A 19,922-nucleotide genomic window follows, 5' to 3' on the forward strand; every position below is an offset into this window, starting at 1 on the left:
TTGGTCAGGTGTTCTGAAGCACAGATCCTGCCCACATCATCCTTCATGTTCCTTTCCCCTCTAATCCTGACTCAGATCATCGATAGGCACATGGAGGTCTATGAATTCAAGGAATGACTTGACCTGGGACTGAAAATTGGCTGAGCTACTGGGCTGAAAGGGTTGTGGCCAGCGGCACAAAATCTTAACTGGAGGCCAATCACTAGTGGTGTATGCCTAGGGTCAACATGTTTCACATGTTCAGTAATGACTTACATGATGGGACAGACTGCATCATCAGGAAGTTTGCAGATGATACAAAACTGGTTGATACACCAGTAGGTTGTGCCACCAGTCAGAGGGACCTCACTGGGCTAGAGAAACGGACTGACAGGAATCTCATGAAGTTCAACAAGGAGAACTGCTGTGTCTTGCACCCAAGGAGGAGCAACTCCATGCACCAGGACATGCTAGGGGCTGACTGGCTGGAAAGCAGCTTTGCAGAGAAGAACCTGGGGATCCTGGTGGACAGTTTGAACATGGGCCAGCAGCGTGCCCTTGTGGCAAAGGACACCACCGACATCCTTTGTTGCCTTGGGAAGAGCATTGCCAGCAGGTCAAAGGAGGTGGTCCTTCCTCATTACTCAGTACTGGTGAGGCAGCGTTTAGAGTATTGTGTCCAGTTATGAGCTCTCCGCTACAAGAAAAATAAGGATTTACTGGAGTGGGTCCAGCAAAGGACTGCAAAAATGATTAAGGGATTGGTTCATCTGTCATATTGAGAGAGCTTGGATTCTTTAGCCTGAAGAAGAGAAAACTCTGGGGGGATCGTACCAATGTATATGAATACCTGCTGGAAAGAAGTAAGGAAGGCAGAGCCAGACTCTTCTGAGTAGCACCCGGTGGAAGACAGGAGGCAGTGGACACAGATTGAAATTCAGGAAATTCCTTTTAAACATAAGAAATGTTTTTACTGCGGGAGTGGCCTAACACTGGGAGATGTGCTGCCTTGAGCAGCTGGGTTGGACTAGACAATCTCCAGAGGTCCCTTCCAACCTCAATAATGCAAAGTTTAAATGTTTAAATCTTCTCCCTACCTATCCTTCCTAAACATTTCTGCCCGTGCATGGCCATACTTCACCTGTGCATACTTTCCCACTGAATAGCCATGATTTCATTCATGTCATAGCTGTGCCCTGAACTTGTAGATCTTTCTGTCTGTTGTCATGTAAGTGTATTGACACCTGAATAGAATGCCCTCCCTCTTGATCAAGACTGTAAAAGTTCCTTTTCTGGGCTTCCCTTTAGATGCCTCCTCTTGTCTGCCACACTTCCCCTCTTAAACTCTGGACTTAAGACTCTATTATCAGGTGAACCTAAATGAAAGTTCTCTTCATTAGTTAGAAAGCTTGCTTGCTAAGATGTTCTTCCCTCTCTTTGTGAGCTGGATCTGGACTCCTTCCAGTAGTCTTGCATACTCAAACTAAACTCTCTGGTTGAGGAAGCTAGAGCCTGGCTGGTGAGAGCAGCTCTGCAGCCAGATCGTTGCTCACACCAGTATGTGTGAGGATTTAACTGTTTCCCTGAACTTTGGAGGCCTAAAGAACCTTGTTCTTTAAATGCTGCAGTCTTACGTATCAAAAAAAGACTGTGCATGTCTGTGGGTAAAAGGAGAAAGTGTGTTGTCAGTTTGCTTATTTTTAATTGCCTAGATTTTCATGACACAAGTTCTCAGTGTGGAAACTGTAGCAACTTACTGTAACAGAGGAAAGTTTAATTGTCAACTAAAGTAAGAATGATTCAGTTTCCTACAAAAAACAGTTTTGGATCATGTACTGTGGATTTTGTTTCTTTATCTTAGGATTATGATCCTCCCAGTGAAGGTCAAGTGGTGAGAAGACTGGATAAAGGCTATCACAGGGATCCTGTCCTGACTCTTTTAGCCAAGTTAAATCAAGCACCTGTTGCTGTGCAAGAAGGAATGTATCATTTGGAGGTAACTTACAGGCCTTTTCCTTCCAATACAGTAGTTTTGAAGTGATAATTTCCTACTCAAAAGTAGATAAAATATTTCAAGCTTATCTTTACTGTTGGCTATAGAACAGGTTCATACATTTCATTCCTTGCTGGAAGTAATCCCACTTCTGTTGGCTGTGCTCTTGTGTAAAACCTTTTAAAAACACGGAAGGTTAAGTGTTGTTATAAAGTTAACTGTACATAGTATCACACATACCTAGTTTTCAAGGTGTGTATGTGACTGTTCCAGTGTACTAGATTTGTCCTGTCACTTTGAATACCAGGGAAGTTTTCTGTCACTTCAGCAATTTAGGTGGTATGTTTAACAGTACAAGTTCTCTGCACTTAGTGGCCATGTGAGTGTTTTAGGGAGGTATGAAGAATAACTCAGCAAATGTTTACATGCAGTTATGCTGTTGATACTGATCTTGGATCAAAACCTCAAAATATTCATAGTCAGTTGGCAGAAAAAACAGACTAACAGAAAAATAGAACTATCTGCATCACAAAGGACAAAAGTAATTTTTTGTCACATGTCTAAGTGTTTTCTATGTGGAAAATAGTAGTTTGGACTGGGCATCTATTCTAACTGACATAGCTGGAGGAATGTTTAAAGGAAGTGAACTCTGAATACTGCAATATGGTTCATGAACACCTTTATTTACAGCAGATCTTCCTTTTTGTGATTTTATCGATGCATATGCAGTTTCTTCCTTCTGTCTTGGTCAGTTTAACCTAAATAATTACTAACTTCACTCACCTCCTTAACTGTTCCTTTGTCTGTCTTTATTTCGCTTAATGAGCTCTGGTGGATGGACTTAGTGAAAAGCTTTCTACAGTGTCAGCTCTGAGTCTGACTGTAATTGTAGTGACATATTCTCTTCAGCGTTGCCAATTACAAATGCATCTCTAATTTGCTTTTTCCCTTTCCCATAGTCACAGACTGCTCAGTCTGTCCATGCAAAACACTAATAAACTCTCCCCCAGATTCTGGCAAGGTGTGTGCAAGCATACCTTCTTTTTTATAAGAAAATGAATATTCTCCTAGATGTTACTAGTATTGCCTTAGAATGATAGTGTGCACATGTGTGTATGTGTATTCAACTTGTTTTCTTGCATAGAGGCAAGCTGTTTTCTCTTTGCAGCTTTGCAAGTCAGAATCCAGAGAACCATCCCTATTTTAAGTGCCATCCAAACCTACGTTTGAACTCTTTATCTGACATGCTATACAATAGAGAGTCAATAGCTTTTAGATGCTTCCAATGTTACAAGGTCAGACAGTCAACATATGTGTAACATTAAAGACTTCGTGTGCTAAAAATATAACTTAGGTTCTGATCATGTTGGGATACCACTAACAACATAAGTGATGTTATTTGGCTATAAGTGATTCTTTTCTGTCCAGTACTGGTAAAGGTAGATCATCAAACTGTGTTTGAAAGTATCTCCTCAGTTTCAGGTTTTTTTAATTCAATGCTAATAGTATAGGCTTAAGTTTATATATGCTTTAAGGGTTAATGTATTTAGAAAACAATGCATGGTTTGAAAGAAATACATTAGCTTTTTTTATACCTGCTGTTCTGATGTTGCTGTTCTATGTAGGATTCTGATGATAGTGTTGGGGAGCTCAGTGAAGGTCAAAGACCAAGGCTGACCAGAGCAGCAGAGAGAATCCTAATGGGACATTCAGTTTGTATGGACCATCCAACTGCTCAGACTTTTGGGAACAGACCACACCAGGGCTTCCGTTCTTCATCACCAGGGCAGCTTGCCCAAATTGCAGGTACAGTTAGACTGTTATTTCTCCTCTGTGGTATTTATGTGGATTCTGAGGGTTTTCTATAACAGTATTTGAAACAGTTTAAGAGAGTATGTTCAAAATCAAAAGATAAAAATTTACAGGCAGTAAATGCAATGAAATTATTAGCATTCTTATTCTGAGAACTGGATTTAATTTAAGCGTTGTCTTCACTCTTCTTTGTTTGTAATATTCTACAATTTGAACAAAAATCATGGCAAGTACCCACTTGCCTATACAGAAGTTGACTTGTAAAGTATGTATTTTATTCTTTTAACTCAAATTCAATTCTCAAAAACACTTAGTTTGACCGTTCTTGAAGTCAGTTTCCATAGGACAAGTATTAACACCGGCAGTTCAAGCTACTTCTTTCTGTCCCCTTACACAGCACTCCTCCTCATTGTTTTTATCACTCCATCAAGTTGATACTGCAGTGTCTCATAATTGGTAATATATTTTAGCTTCATATATTTGCATAAAAATATGGAAATTCTTTTTTTCCCAAATGGGTAGCTGAGGCACACACATAATGGCTTGTGCAAGGTAGTGCATGGGTAAGTTGCCATGCTAAAGCAAGGAAATTAATTTTTTTCTTTTCAGTTGAAACTAGTGCTGTAAGCAATGGTCTATCCTTCCTCTCATTTTTTTTATCCCAATTTCTCTATTGTTATCTGAAAATGTACTTCTATACTTGCTTAATTAAACTGCTGCAAGCATGTAGAAACTCTTTGTTTTGTTGACTGCAGTTTTAAACTAAACTGATGAAACTGAAATAATTATTAAACTGTTGTAACAGAAGTGTGGTTACACTGATTCATCAGAAGTTGTATAAACTAAAGTGATCAAACAGCTGGTTTTCTGTCCTTTTAATTTTCACATTTACAAATTTGACAAGAGAAGCATACGTCACATTATCAACCCTTGACTAGCAAGAAGTGGATTGAAATTGAATGTGTTCAACATGTGGCAAAAAAATCTCAGAGCAATAAGAATATTTCTTAGTTTTCAACTGATTTACTTTTGAACTGGTTACACAGAGAGTAAGCTTTTTAAGCTAGCTGTTACCTAACATCTTGGACCAGCTACATCACTGTCAGCCTTGAAAATACATTCTGGTACATTATATATTATCAAACTTTTACTTGAAAGTAGATTGTTGAATGGTATTTGGAGATTGGTTACATTAGGCTCCCTGGCACAAGACATTTCTCCAAGTCACTTGTTTAACACTGTGTTGTTAGAGGACAGTCAGCATTAAAAAACACTGTGATGTAGAAATAAATTAATGATCTAGATCAATCTGCGGTAAGTCTCTAACAGTGCTCAGGACCATATAGCGAGTTAGAAGATGCGCGTTAATGGGAGAACCTGTCTACTACTGCTACTACTACTATTTACTACCTATAAGGAGGAAAAGGGATATTTCCTTCTTACCCAGACTGTCCATAGTTGTATGTGGCGTAACGTAGATTCATAGAATCTTTGGGTTGGAAGGGACCTTTTAAGGTCATCTAGTCCAACCTCCCTCTATATCTATTTTATTAAATTTCTTTAATTTAATTTAGGATGCCCTTTTGTCTGTCCTGTAAATATCTAACATTTTTCAAAACCAGCTCCTGCATGTGATGATAATCTAGAAGCAGCGTGTTGCTCTAGTAATTTTTTATGCTCATCTCTCTAAGTCTTGTAATATTGTTTCTGTTGTAGTATTTTTTTTGAGAGGAGGCAAGTGCCCTGGACTAACTACCATAGAGAAATGCCCTGTGCTTTTACATAATCTGTATTAAGCCCGGACTGAGTTCTATTGCATTCTGATGATGTTTAATTTAGCTTTCCTCCCTCCCCACCACTGAACACACAGCACAGTATTCACTGATGTTGCTAGGGAAACAACATTGTATAAAAACTAGGATCTGCTTTCAAGAAAAGAGTGTTTTTCATATCAGGGAGTAACAGAAAATCCTGTTTCCAAGTCCTTTTTATAGTGAAGTTAACAGGAAACAATCTGTTCTTGGAGGAAGGTGAGAGGGGGTGAAGGAATGATCTGTGATTGTTTCCACTTTTCTTCCAAATCTTTTTCATCTGTCCATTGGTATGTGAGATTGCATGTCCTTCAGTCTATTGCAAGTCAGGACTAAGAGCTATTTCCTGATAGCCACAACAGCTACAATTCAGGTCCGTCTTTTTAGGGGTAAAATTAAATAATTGTTACACCAATAGGTGTAAAAGTTCACGTATTTCAGAGTGTATATCTCTGTTTATATATCTCACATATAACCTTGCAGTCGATACTCGGTTTCTCTGTCAGAATGAGTCACTCACAGATAGAGCTGTAAGAATTCTGGGGCTTGTGTGTCTATGGGTATCTTTAGTTTTGTGACCAGTTTTTATTAGTGTTATGGAAACATGATGTCTATTTGTAGGATGGAGCAGGTGTTGCTTATGTAGGTATATAACAGCATCTTGATGATCAATTTTTCATGTATAACTCCTTGTTTTCAGAGCTTAAATTCAAGAATATAAAAACTAACATGCAAATGAAGTGTGGCACATGTACTCTTAAAGTGAACAATAATTACCGTTAATTAAGCAATGATTATATTTAATTTGGCTTAAAATTCATTCGTTGGCTCTGTATGATAGCAGAAGGCTAAAGTTAGTTCATGAGCTGTCAATACATTTTTCATAAAGATGCTTTACACACTTGCAGGTGGCAAAAGCATGATAAATGCTGGATTATATAGCATTAAAAAAAGACTTTATACAGGTTTCTTTTCATTCACACAACAGTGAAACATTTTCATGGAGAAGCCTTTCCAGTCTCTTTCCAATATATGTGATAAAGCTCATTAAGCATATAATGATATGATGAACTATACAGCTTTGAAGCTATCGTAAATGCTTGCCATGTTAGATATCTACAGATCATAAAACTGATTTATTTTTTTCAATTTCCACAGGCATGTATTTCTTATTTCTTTTTTCCCTACCAAGAACAATTTAAGGGATACGCAATGAGCCATGTATGGAGGAAATAATTCTCTTTAACATTGCATGTACCGTTGTTTAATCTTGAAAGGCTCCACATCCTGCCATGAGTTGTCCGGGAGATTATTGCTCCAGCTCATCAAGGAATTTTTTTTCCTTTTGTTTTTCCCTCTCAATAGAAATTCTTGGAGATGCAGATACAAGTCGTGGTCCAATGCTTATGTCCGAACTGGAATCGCAACCCGTTTCAAATCCTGTTCTGCAAGCAGCCCAACCAAGCTGCAGAGCAACATCTCTCTCAGAGGATCTGTCCCAGGTAAACTCAAAGGATCTTTTCCATGACTAGTCAGAAAGTCCAAACTGAAACCTAGCAAAATAAATTTTCCTGCTTCACTGTGGTGACTGGCATGATAGAACTGGTGCATCTAAAGGGACGCAGTCAGCTGAGTAACTGAAATTAAAAGTACATGTGTGTAATAAAACTGATTGTGTTTAGTGTGACGGAATCCTTACAAATATGCTTTCTGTTAGGCTCAGACCTCCTCTTTTACCTTTCTGGCACTTTCTTACAGCTTCACTTATCTCACAGCGTCTAATACAAAGTCAGTTCACATGGGGAATTCCAATATTTTAGGGGCACAGTGTTGCACATGCAGAAGAATAACATGATGGATATATGGGAAAGAAAGCAACACTAGAGGGTTGACCTCACAAATTGTAACCCACTGATTCAGCATTTCAGGAGCTTCATTTGCCCTAGTGGGGGCAGGGTTAGAAAGGCGGTAATGATGATGTTACCTCAGAATACTTGAAGGTAGAGGAAGATCCTATTGATCTCTGCTTGAAACCTATAAACTTAATCTGTTGCTACTTTATTAGAATGTGCTGTTACCTAGAGATGATGGTTTACTCACTAACTAAAGATAAATTCAAATAGCGAGTGGCAAAGAATGAGGTGGCAGACTGCTCTGTAATATGTTAAGCTTCACAACGTGTTTGAAAGCATGCATCCATGAAACACACTGTGTTTCATGGATGTGTTTTGTCCTTCCCTGATGTTCTATATTAAAACTAACTTAAAGTATCTTATATTGACCTGTCTTTAGCTTTATGTTTTTGAGCCTTGATGTGTATCGTGCCATTGGTGTCTGAGCAGTTCTTAAATATGTCAACTGAAGGGACGTGTTGCATCTTCAAAGAGAATTTGAAATGTTACACCTCTTTCACTTTGAGATCACCGGAACATATTATTTCATGGAATGATTGTTCACAGGCAAGGCTGGATTCTGTTAAATCTCTGTGTCTGTTGGGGTGAAGCTCATATCCTAGAATCATAGAATAGTTTGGGTTGGAAGGGACCTTTAAAGGCCATTTAGTACACACACACACACACACACACACACACACACACACCCCACCTCCCCACAATGAGCAGGGACATCATCAAATAGATCATGATACCCAGAGCTTCATCCAACCTGACCTTGAATGTTTCCAGGAGTGGGGCATATCCTTGCTACACTTTCACTAGCGAAAATAAAAAGGGACAGAGAGGATAAAATATGTTTTCTTCTTTTAGCACCATTAGCTGTGATAAAGAACACAGTGATACCTGCATCTCATGCTCTGGAGAATTAGCTGGTGAGTTTAGGATTGATTTTTGTTTGCCTGGGTACAGGCAAAAGATAATGTACCATGTGTAAGATTACCCATGTACATAGTCTTACCTATGCAAGAAATGGAAGGTGATCTGACATAGTGCCTTTCATAGAAAATATACAGATAGTTATATATTATCTTATCTTCAGAAACTTTTTCTTGCATCTGAACCCTTAGCGTGGGGTTTTTTGCCTGCTGACATGTAAGACTCACCCTCCCTCCAAACTAAGCAAATAAAGCCCCAAACTTTGTATGTGTGATTTTGTTTGTTTTGGTTTTTTCTCCTAAACAAAATAATCTCTTCCTGTAGATGGATGTTACTGATGTAAGACTCTAAATCACTGTTTCTCACGGGCTAACTTTTTAGCTATAATGTGACCATACCTCTAAGCTATAACCACAGTAAACGTCTATCCTGGATGGGGCAAAGGCATGCTCCATAAGATCCTTTACTAGATCTGTACATCCTTCTCTGGAAAAAAAAAAGAAATAAAACCCCTGTACCAGATGATTTGAAAACTTGTTTTGACAGCAGCTATCTACCGTGTAACAATGATGAACCTTTCCCCTAGTTTCAGTTAGGAGTGGCATCTGTATTCAGATCTATGGCTATATCTGCTTTATCACCTGCCTGTAGCAAACGGATTTTCTGGTAACATAATATCAGCTAAGAGAACATGAGATACTTAGACTTTCAGAATGATTCATTCTATGCAATGTTTAAGACCACAAGCACTTTAAACTAAAAAGATTTCCTCCAAGTCACTGACTCTCACATCAGTTGTTTCACATCTTGTTTTTCATCTCTCGGCAGTGTTTGAAATGAAACTGTATCAGCTATGTACAAAGCAAAAAGACAAATCTATTTAGGAGCAAATCTAGGCTTTTCCTGGTGTTTGCTGAGATACCTAAGAAAATACACTGTATTTCAGATGTTGTACAGCTAGGCCTTGTGTTTGGCAGAACTTTGTTCTGACTTAACTGGGAATGATCCTCCTGGATGTTAGGATTTGTTATGGCAAAGCTTGTGTGGTTTCCATAATCTGTCTGACCAGGATCCTCGTTTCAGGGAGGTTGTGGACAGTAATGTGGAGCTGCCATATACACATCACTTGTTTGTTCCCTGGCACTGGTGTGTAGATCAGATTTTGACCAACAGAAAGAGCATTGTCTTTTCATGTAGGGCAGGAGCAAATGCCTTTTAGTCATGAAGAGTGAAGTCTGCGTGGTCACTCACTCCAAAACAAATGGCTTAAGTCATACAGGAATTTTCTTATCTACCCAAATTCCTTGGCTGCTCCTCCATTTCTGGCATTGGACTTTTTTGAGATTTATATATGCTTTTAGCCACTGTTAGACAGAATGCCAGACTAAATGCGTCTTCGGTTTGACCTCTTCTGTCCATTCTTGTGCAACAATACAGGAATTGACTGTTATTTGTGACCACTTTGTCCCTGTGCTCTTAGCTCTAAGAAGCAAGAGAATGACTAGGAGGAAGATGGGCTCTTCCTATACTAGATAAATCATTTTGATCATGGGAGCGACATGAACATTGAAGTCATATTTGTGTGGCTAAACATTTCAAATATGGTAAACCTATATCATTTGAAGTCCCAAATGCATTGTTAAAATCTTAGAATATCAGTTAGTTGCAAAATATTTTCATAATGTTCTTCTGTAACTATGAACGTTTTTATACAATCAACATTTTTTAAGTGGGATTGTCACTTTGGTATTCTCATTAGCGTTCATTTTTAGTATTTCAAAAGACATGTTTTTTTAATCTTCAGGAATGCATAATTGTAGGTTATGAATCTATGTGTTCTCTCTCAACTTTAGTTTGCACCTCAGTTCAGTTTAAACTGGTTTTTGGTCTGTCATATTGAAAACCCAAAACAAAACAAAAAACCACTTCAAATGGACTCACAAGTATAGTGTTATGCTGCTTACATTTAATGTTCTGTAACATTGGTGGCCTTCAATCACATTTCCATGAGACCTTCCTGCTTTCAGAAAATCATCTCAACTCTTTCTTATCTTGTCACTTTTAAATGATGAACAGTTGGTCAACATCGCGGTGTGTAGAGGTTCCCAAGTTACTGCCAATCCTAACTGTCTATCCACATACATACTGCCTTGTGGAGATGCTAGCTTGATCTCAGGTGTGTGTATATTCACTTTTGTCAGCTTACACTCATCGCTGTGCTGGTGAGGTTATATTGGTGCTTGTTAGAGATGACATGCTATTTACTAGTGTCGCCCTCTCTACGCTTTGTTTACCGGGGAGTGTAAACAAGTCCATGCAGCCATTGAGGAAAAGACAAAGACTGAATGGCCTATCTTTTTGTTCCTCCTGATTTTTGCAACCCTGGCTTAAATGATCATTAAGTACATGAGAAGCAATATCATTACTGTTGAGATTCCCATTATTGTAGGGGACAGTTGTTTGTTGAAAGAAATGGGAAGTCCTGATTGCATAGCTGGCACCATGCTTATTGTTTGCCAGACATAAAAATGTTTTTCTTGTCATCTATATTTTTGGCTGTTTGTTTCACTTGTGGCCTCCACAGTAGTGGAGGGTTTCTCTTACAGAACTGAAGCGTACTTTCCTTTGCTTCCTTTTTAGCTTTTGGGGAGCAAAATACCACTGGTACTTTGTCATCAGGTCTTCAAGAGAATATCCATGGCGTTGCTTCTCAGGGCATATAATTTTCCCAGAAGTCATACAGCAGTTCTCTCCATGAGCTCCAAATGTTGTGTGATACGCAAACATTTATGATCTTTCTCGTGTTCCTCCTTCTTTAAGAATTTTCATTAAAAACTTAACATTTATCTATGGAATCAACAGAATAACTGATGAAATCAAATTCGTCTGTCTTGGAGAATGCTTAAGTCTTCTAGGACTCCATGACTCTATGGTTTGCACTTCTCATGTTTCCTTTCTACATGCAGTGGAATGTCCTTGGGCCACAATTCCTGTTCCAGTTAACACATAAGATAACAAGTGTGCTTGACAAATATGATGTCTCCTTCTTTAACATGCAGAGTGTTTGTTGCTTCTAAGAAACTGTTTTCCGATAGGCATTGTTGCAGACCTAGGTCCTGAAGAGTATTTCAGAAAGAGTGGAAAATGGTTTTAAAAACATGGTCAAGGTGATGAATTTTATACTTGGCATGGGTTTTCCAACCTGTGTGCTGAAATGTTTGTTTTTCTTTCCCCTTTTGACTTTCCCTTTTTACTCAGGAGGATAATACCTAGGGAGAAGTCCTGGGTATTGAAGAAAGCCAGAGAAATCTTATGTTCTTTCTACCACATGCTTTGAGTAGAAATTGAGAGTCTCCTCTATCTTCAGGTCTAAATGGCACTTTGCCATACCTGCTGCTCCCAGGATGTTTGTCTAGAGGAAATAGCATTGCAATAGGCTAATTCACATCCGAATTCTTTTGAAGTCAAAAGGAAGGAGAACAAGTGCATATCCTTTAATGAATCTTTAAAAACCTCTTTGGATGTTTCTTGAAGTTTCACATAACTTTACTGTGCTTTTACATCAAAAGTCAGTTTGCTAAAATTATTTTCATATATGATATGTAGGAGGAAAGCCGAGGAGCTGCACAGGTTCAGACTGTGAGACCCCGAGTTATTAATGTGAGAAGGAAGTCTGAAGAGATGCAACAAGAAGGTAAATCAATGTCAATAAGCAAACATAGTTCTTTCAGTTAAGTACATCACTTTAAAATGTTGTATACTCATGTATAAGAAAATTCTGATTTTTGAAATTTTTTTTTTCATTACTACCACATTCCCAAAATTTCCAATCATTTATATGTGGTCTGTATAAACCTGTGTACATAGTTATGATATTGTTGGGGTGCACTGAAAGGATCGGAAACGTATCTGTAAGCAAGTCATCAGAATCCTTGCAATTAAGTATTTCTTTACATTTTTGTTTGCCAAGAGCATTGTAATGTGCATGTTACGTAGTCAACTGAATCTTAATTGCTTTATAGAATGTTGTTCAGCAAACAAAATATTCATAATGTAGTGATAGGTGGCAGGGGTTCATACACATGAGAAATTGCAGGAGTACTAGAAGAAAACTGAAAGATAACACAAAGTTAACATCATGCAAATGTGGAAAAAAAATTGAGACTTTCAGTGTTAAAATGGCCTGGTTTGAGGTAGGCTTCAAGCTAGTGTGTAATAGATAGTGATTTTCTTTTGTGAAGGATACTGTGTATTATCTGTGCATATCCATGCTATTTTTGGAGATTACTTAACAGTGTTTATTATAAAGTGTTAAGGATATTGCATGAGAGGGAGAGAATATTTTTTGTTTATTGTAGTTCAAGTCAGTGTTGAAATAACATAAACTGTGCATATTACTGCCATATTAAATTGTTTTAGCAGTTAATATATTTGTGGAGGTGGTAGAGTGAGATATGGAGCAATTTTAATCTTGCATGCTAAGAACTGGAATCTAAAAACCTGCATGTCTACAATATATGCAATTATAATTGCTCCACCCTACTATAGACAAATTCTTCCTTCAAGCCCTTTTAAAAATAGTTCTTTGAACTTCTTCCATTTAGTTTTTTAAAAACATCTAATCAAATTATAATTCTGGTGGAATTACTTTGCTTCAAATATTTATAAGTGGTAAGAAAAGCCCTAGGCCAATGTTATTGGTCATGGGATTTGGAACCTAATTTCAAAACCATGGTTTACATATGAAGAAAGTTATGAATAATGTAAAACTTAGCTTCTGTGGACAATTAGTGGAAAAGCTTACAGAACTGAAGCGGCACACCTTAGCGCATGTGTGTGTTTTGTTGTAGGGACGTTTATCAACGCGTCTTTTTAAAGTGGGTAAACAAAAGACTTAGTTTATTAGAAAATGGGATTAACTCTTTCATTTAATATTAGTGGAAAATATTGCAATGACTTTTTCTAATAGGAAGAACTGTATTTTTTCCCTAGTGTTCAGAAAATCCAAATTGCCTAAGGAAAGTGAATTTCTAGTAAACTGAGTATGACCTCTAAATCACCAAAACCAAAATTATGTGACAGGTCTGCCTTGCAGCGTCAACCTGTTCCCAACTTTAAAAGCAATTTTCCTTAATAGCGGTTATAGGAATCTTCCTTTTCTTCTTCCCAACACTTGCTATTAAGCATGAGAGAGAAGGAGAGAAGGGAGAATAGTCTTCCTAACGCTGTACTTCATGCTTTTACACCTCAACTTTGTCTTAAAGTGTTAACAAGACAGCACTTCCAGCCAGTATCGTTGAGTAGGGTCGTAGCGAGGTATGGAAATGGAATACAATACTTTTTATCGAATCTGTTGTTTTCTGGAATATTTATCTTTTTTAAAAAAAAAATTTACCTATGCTGTAATACAAGGTATTTGGGCACAGTCCAACTATGTCTGTGTGTCAGATGAAAATGCTTGACCACGAGGTGGCAGTAGTCAATTTTCTTTGAGTGGAACAAAAAAGAAAGATGATTTATATACCAGGATAATTTAAATCTCACTCAAAGTATACATATTTAATGAGCCAATACAAATCTAGAGGATTTGCAAATGGAAACAACTGTCTGTCAGTTTTAACCAGAAGGTCTTGTGTCTATAAGCTTCACCACAGTGAACTTAATCAGGCAAAAAGTTGAGGGTAAAAATTAATAAGACTCATTTGAAAGAAAAATGAAAACTTGCAACTTGATAAGTATACGTGGGTTTAAGTACATACAATGTTTTAAAATTAAGCACATCTGTTACTGTAAGTTCAAAGCACCCTGTTTATAAAAACTTCATGTCAAACAGTTGCCTTTACTGAGATAGCAAGGGACAATGAGTACTTTCCTGAAAATGGAGAAGCCTTTGAGAGGCAGGACCAGTTAGGTATTTTTTCAGAGTTTAAAAGGTAAGTGGTTCTCTTGGTATTAGCTTAGAAAATCTAAAGCCATGAAACCAGGTGTGTATTCAGGGTGTTAGGTGAAAAGGGGAATAGTTTTGGACTTAGAGTTGGATATAAAAAAAGCCTTTTTAATTTAATTGATAAATACATGACAAGATTCGATTCATATTTTTTCTATGGTCATAAATATATATATGTGATAGAGCTTTCTTTTGCTGTTTAAAAAATTTTTGTGGTCTACAGTGAACATGTGTTTTTACTGAAAGTTGATTGATGTTTTCTAATGAAAGTTGAAGTTCAGTAGGACTGTTACAATATCATGCCTGAAAGGGTAATGTCTCCTGAAAGTTACAGCTGAAAATAAAGCCTGAATGTATTATTAATTGCAGTGTGTGCCTTCTCTAGACATAGTGGAGACAGTGGTTTGAAAATGTATATTTGTAGTATATAATATACATGCATATATATTTTTGGCTTTATAATACTCTTTAATCTTTGTACCATTCTGTCATATATCTTCATAAATTTAATATGATAATAATTGTTGTGGTTAGTGAATGCACATATTTCCAGAATACAAGCATTTTCAGGCTTACAATAACATGATTCAGAATTTTTAAATTAAAATGAAAGAACAGGTGGCAAGGCTTGACTGTAGAGCATTTTTAAACTTTAATATGAGCAGCTCAGAACCAAGAGGTAGATGTATCTTCACGTAATTCTTTTTCTACAGCACAGACTCACAAAATGTGACCTAGAGAGCACAACTTCATGGTAGTAATTCCTTTTTTATCTCCAGCTAGTGAATTATATTTAGGCAGCCGTAAGTACATGGGAAAGTAATATTGGGACACTAAGCAATTGGCTTTGTTGCCACAGAGAGAGATTGCACAGTTGCTTGTGGGAGGAGATGATCTGTGCAATAAATGAGTAAGAGGGCAAGAAGCCCTTAAAACAGTTTGTATAAAAAACAAAGCTTCCAGAGTCCCTGTTCGGTATTGAAAATGGGCTAGTTCTGTCTTAACATTGACATTACGTTGTATTGAAAACTGTAATACTGAAAATATGGCTATAACTAAATATTTCTTTGCCTCTCTTCTTCAGCCAGGAATTGCTCTGAGTTAGGTTTTGGGTTATTTTTTCTTAAAACTATTATGGCATGAGGCAAATATCTAACAGATGCTTCAAGGAAGGAAGAAGATTAGGATAAGGCTAAAGGTCTTTATTTTTTTCTTGGAACTGGAACTGTTTTGGTCAAACTCTTTAACAACTATTCTACTGAAAGTTTACTTTCTTCTTAGTATCCTGCTGTTTCTTTTTTTGGACTGAATTTCACTAAAGGCTTTTGCTAAAGACTGTCTGCACCACCCTGAAAATAGCAGCTAGTGAAGCAAAACAGAGCTATTCTTTCACACTGTAGAGCAACACCACAACCTGAGAGGTAGAAATAGTTTGCATATCCTACATGGCTTCTTGAATTTGACTAATTTCGGAGAGAAGATCTTGGAAATTGAAGTAATGAAATCACTTAGCTATAATTATGGCATTTTTCAAGCAAATGTCCTATTAGAGGTTTATGTAAGTTTTTCACTGCTTCTTCAGAACTCGTACTTCTGGTCTATTTTGACTCTGGTTTTCCTATATACAATTATGTCCCATGCTATCAGACAGCTCATTGACATAATTCAGTTAATATATTTTATATTCAGGCAAGGCAGGAAATGCAAAGCTGCGTTTCCCACATAAACTCTGTCTTTTCTATACATAGTCATTAGCTTTTAGGTGCTCCAAGTGGTTTAGAACACCAGTTCTCAAAGAGTTTTCATTTGCTTTTTCTGCACGTGTCCATAGCAGTTACGTGATAGCCCACGCTTAGAAAACATGCATCTGAGTAATGAGTATGCATTTTGCATAATATCCTGACATAAAATCCTCAGTAGCCACACTTGAGCATTTCTAGTTTGAATTACTGTAAGTCAATATTTAGCTGTGTTACAGTACATTTGAAACAGTAGTTTTGAATTTCTTGGCTTTTGTAAATATTATTTATCTGTTAAGAAGTGCCATTTACATCTATGGTTGCTGCTTTTCCCACTGAGTTACTTCAGTTATTTTTCAGCCAAAATATTAAAACAGAATTTGATTTTTCATAGCTTAAGGCAAAATCTTGCATAGAATTGTTGCTGTAGACAATGATGTCCTTCTGCTCTGAGTGTATTCTGCTGCTTCAAGTCAGGGTCCTGGGAAACCAAGCACCAGGAATGGCTGTGGGCTTCATGGGACTGTGCCCAACCTTACACCCATTCCTGAAAGGTCTCTTTCTGGGAAATGATCCTCCAGTCTCCTAGACCAGTCATTTCTTCCCCTTGCTTATTTGTGCAAAAGGTGTGAACAACAGGAACTACTAGCAGCTGAAGCACGAATCTCTCTGGTATATTTTTTAGACTCCTAGAATATAATTTGATTTTTTGAGTCATCTAAATTAATTGAAATAGAAGTAATCAGATGGAAAAATGAAAAACAAACAATAAAACACTGGTTTTATTTAAAGAAACTTAAAGAAAACTGTACCAAGCAAGCTCATATTGCCTTGCAGTCTGAGGATTTCCTACTGAGTGTCATGCTTGGGTAGAAGTCATTCTCCTCTGGAGTCTAGTTCCACACCTTGTCTCACCTGGCCCTTTTGTTACGGATTGACATGCATTAGGTTTTTGTTCACTTGCCAATTTTCTTCAACTTCTAAGAGGTTGAGAGTTAGTTCTCCTCTTACTGTATGCCTCCTTAAATGGCACAGAGGGATACAGCATGCTCTCACTACTGCACTATTGTCAGGACATTTCTCTGACCTTGTGCTGAGCCTTTTGCTGTGGGAGGTACATGCAAAGGCAGAAACCTTCCCCTTTTAGTCTTCCCTTGGTGCCTATGCCGACGATGCTTTACACCCGTCATGAAATCTGCACAGCTTTGTATATCTTCAAGTTTCCCTTGTACAGTCTGCATGAGAATCAACTTCTGCGCCGTGCTGGATGTGTGTATGGTTAATCTTTGGAGGGAAGATATTTTGCGCTTTTCATACAGAAAAGGAATAAAGCAGGAAATCTTCCAGTGTGGGCTTAAGGAGTGTTTCTGCTCCTATTCAGGAGGTGAGGCTGGTATCTATAGCCCCATTGCTGGAGCAGGTGAAAGCAGTTCACAGTTGCTTCTTGGTGCAACTTGCTTCAAGTGCCTCCTCTGGTCTGTACACAACAGCAGGGATTTTCACTCAAATTCCAGTACCAGTTGTTTTTTTTCTGCGGAAAGGGAAAGAAAAACTTATTCAAACTGACATGATCACTACTTAAAGTATTACTTCCTATGGAGACTGTCAAATACTTGGATTTTTGCTTGTCGTTTTTCAGATTTACTGGGGCTCAAGGTAAATATCCAGAAATCTCATTCGACTCCCTCTTCAAGTCTAGATTTTAAAGGAGTGCAGGCGATCTAATCCAGTGACCTGTGGCGTCCATCAGAGTGCATTTTATATATCACAAACTGAAGTTGAGGGCAGTGACAAAATTAAGTCTGGTATTTCACTGATACATGGGTATTGTAATGTGCAAATTATGAGATACCAGTTTCTTTTTTCATACTGGTAAGCTGAAAACCTGTGGTACTGCTGCATAAAGCATCCAATGTACATTCTGGAGTTTATATGTCCTTTTTGCCTCAAAATATCATGTGGTAATCAGTATGGGTTCCTGAAAAACCTGCTGAGCATCAGCTGTCTGTATCACATTGCACAGACACCAGAGGGTTCTGAGGATCTTCTGTTCTTAAGTATATCTTAATAAAGTAAAGGATTTTACTTCCAAATTTATTAGAATTTCTAAAAAAAAAAATTGATTCATAATTGCATTTGCTTTTCAAATACTTGTGACTGCCGGCTGGAACCAAAGCAGTCCAGACTGCCGGGCAGTTCTGCTAAGCTGCATGCAGCACCGCTGCCTCATCCTGCAATGCAGTTTTCTCCATATTTTCAATTTTTTTTCCCTTTTTACCAGTTGGGAGCGGGGGGTAGTTGATGTTTGATGGTTGGTTGGGTTTGGGTTTCTTTTGTAGGTTGTGTCTCTAGTGGCCAGGCATATTCTAGGCAGAATTCTCATTAAGGGGAGAGTACCTCTTGTGGCTGTATGTCCACTCTTAAGAGTTGTAGTGTATTAGCTGAGAGCTCTAAATTGCTATTTTCCACTTTGGCAGTCTATTTGATCTTTGACCAGTTCCAGTTTCCATTTGTATAAATCCACCTATTGTCAGTCTGTCTGGGGGACAAGCTAGAACATGATGCTTTGTCTTTTGTGTGAGATTCTCATGGTGTGGTGAATCAGCTGCAGTTGCTGTGCATTGCAAGCAGGGTATGGTCTTGATATCAAGTATTAAATACAGTCTCAGATCTCCTGGACACTAACACACTCCTCACCAGTCTATCCAAATTGCTGTGCCAAAGCAGTCTTTCTCACAGCCTGTATAGGATTCATAAACATGCTAGGATCTGACTGAAGCAGCATTGTATTGTGTATTATGATTTGTATGCACTTTTACAAACTTACAGTAATTGCTGTTGCCTTCATTGTAAAGAGCAAAAAATAAACACACACAATAAACCCCCTTAATGGGCACTGATCCCACTGGCACTGATCTTGAGTAACTCTGAATAAAAGCAGATGGTAGCAAGCTGACTAGGCTGACCTGCTTTCCCCTTTCACGCAAACATTGCTTATATAAATGGGGGACACACACAAAAAATTAATGGGCTTGGGCAAGCCACCTAAGGACAGAGACTCCCCATGTACTTAATGCTTACATCAGCCCAAGGGCTGTTTGCAGTTAGCTCTTCTCTGGAGGGAGAAGTTTCTCACAAATTAGTGGTTCCACAGCTCTGAGCCCATAGTTTAATAAGAAACAACTCATGTGCATCTAGAAAGTAAGCATGCTTAGCTGTTCTATGGCCTGTGTTGTGGTAGGTCATGGAAGATGATCAGAATAGTCTCTCCTGAACCTGCTACTCATTTATATACATATAATTGAGTATGAAGTCCCTTTACACATCATCTTCTGTCATAATGTTGTAAAGAGGCATTCAATTTTTATGGTCTTGTACTACTTTAGTTCACATGCCTACTTGATAGCAGTGATGGCAAATGAATTTAAATTGAGATTCCTACTTGTTCTAAGCGATGTGCTTCAGTATGTCACTATAATAAGATGTGTTGTAAGAAACAGCATTGTCTTTTTCTTATTCAGCAGAGCATTTGTTTGGAGTTACTACCTCCAGGAGTATGCTACAGCCTCCACCAGGGACTACAGCCTGCAAAGGCAGTTTACAGAGTAAGACATATTTACACACCTCAGCCACTATCATTTTCAGCCTGGTACATCACTGCCAGCTAAGCTGGAGTCAGGAACATTCCAGCTGTCTCAGGTAGACTTGCAGCCAACTCTGTGTTAGTTCAGTTGGCAGATGCACCATAGGATCTTCTAGGATGACCATTCTTGCACGGATTAACAGTCATTTGAGTAGGCTTCTTATCTC

General features: G+C 38.0%; 1 protein-coding gene across 1 annotated transcript in view; it reads left to right on the forward strand.

Moving 5' to 3' along the window:
* KIAA0586 (KIAA0586 ortholog) overlaps positions 1 to 14,359 on the forward strand; it is a gene marked incomplete at both ends in the record, with an annotated part of 48,175 nt that extends 33,816 nt beyond the window's left edge. The window contains 5 exons of the mRNA XM_010294006.1: positions 1,841 to 1,975; positions 3,598 to 3,778; positions 6,961 to 7,097; positions 12,033 to 12,120; positions 14,260 to 14,359. Of these exons, the coding sequence (XP_010292308.1) occupies positions 1,841 to 1,975; positions 3,598 to 3,778; positions 6,961 to 7,097; positions 12,033 to 12,120; positions 14,260 to 14,359 (641 nt within the window). The remainder of the gene's footprint in view (positions 1 to 1,840; positions 1,976 to 3,597; positions 3,779 to 6,960; positions 7,098 to 12,032; positions 12,121 to 14,259) is intronic.
* Between the last annotated feature and the right edge of the window lie 5,563 nt (positions 14,360 to 19,922).

The sequence above is a fragment of the Phaethon lepturus genome, unplaced genomic scaffold, assembly GCF_000687285.1.
Source record: "Phaethon lepturus isolate BGI_N335 unplaced genomic scaffold, ASM68728v1 scaffold17029, whole genome shotgun sequence".
NCBI classification, from domain to species: domain Eukaryota; kingdom Metazoa; phylum Chordata; class Aves; order Phaethontiformes; family Phaethontidae; genus Phaethon; species Phaethon lepturus.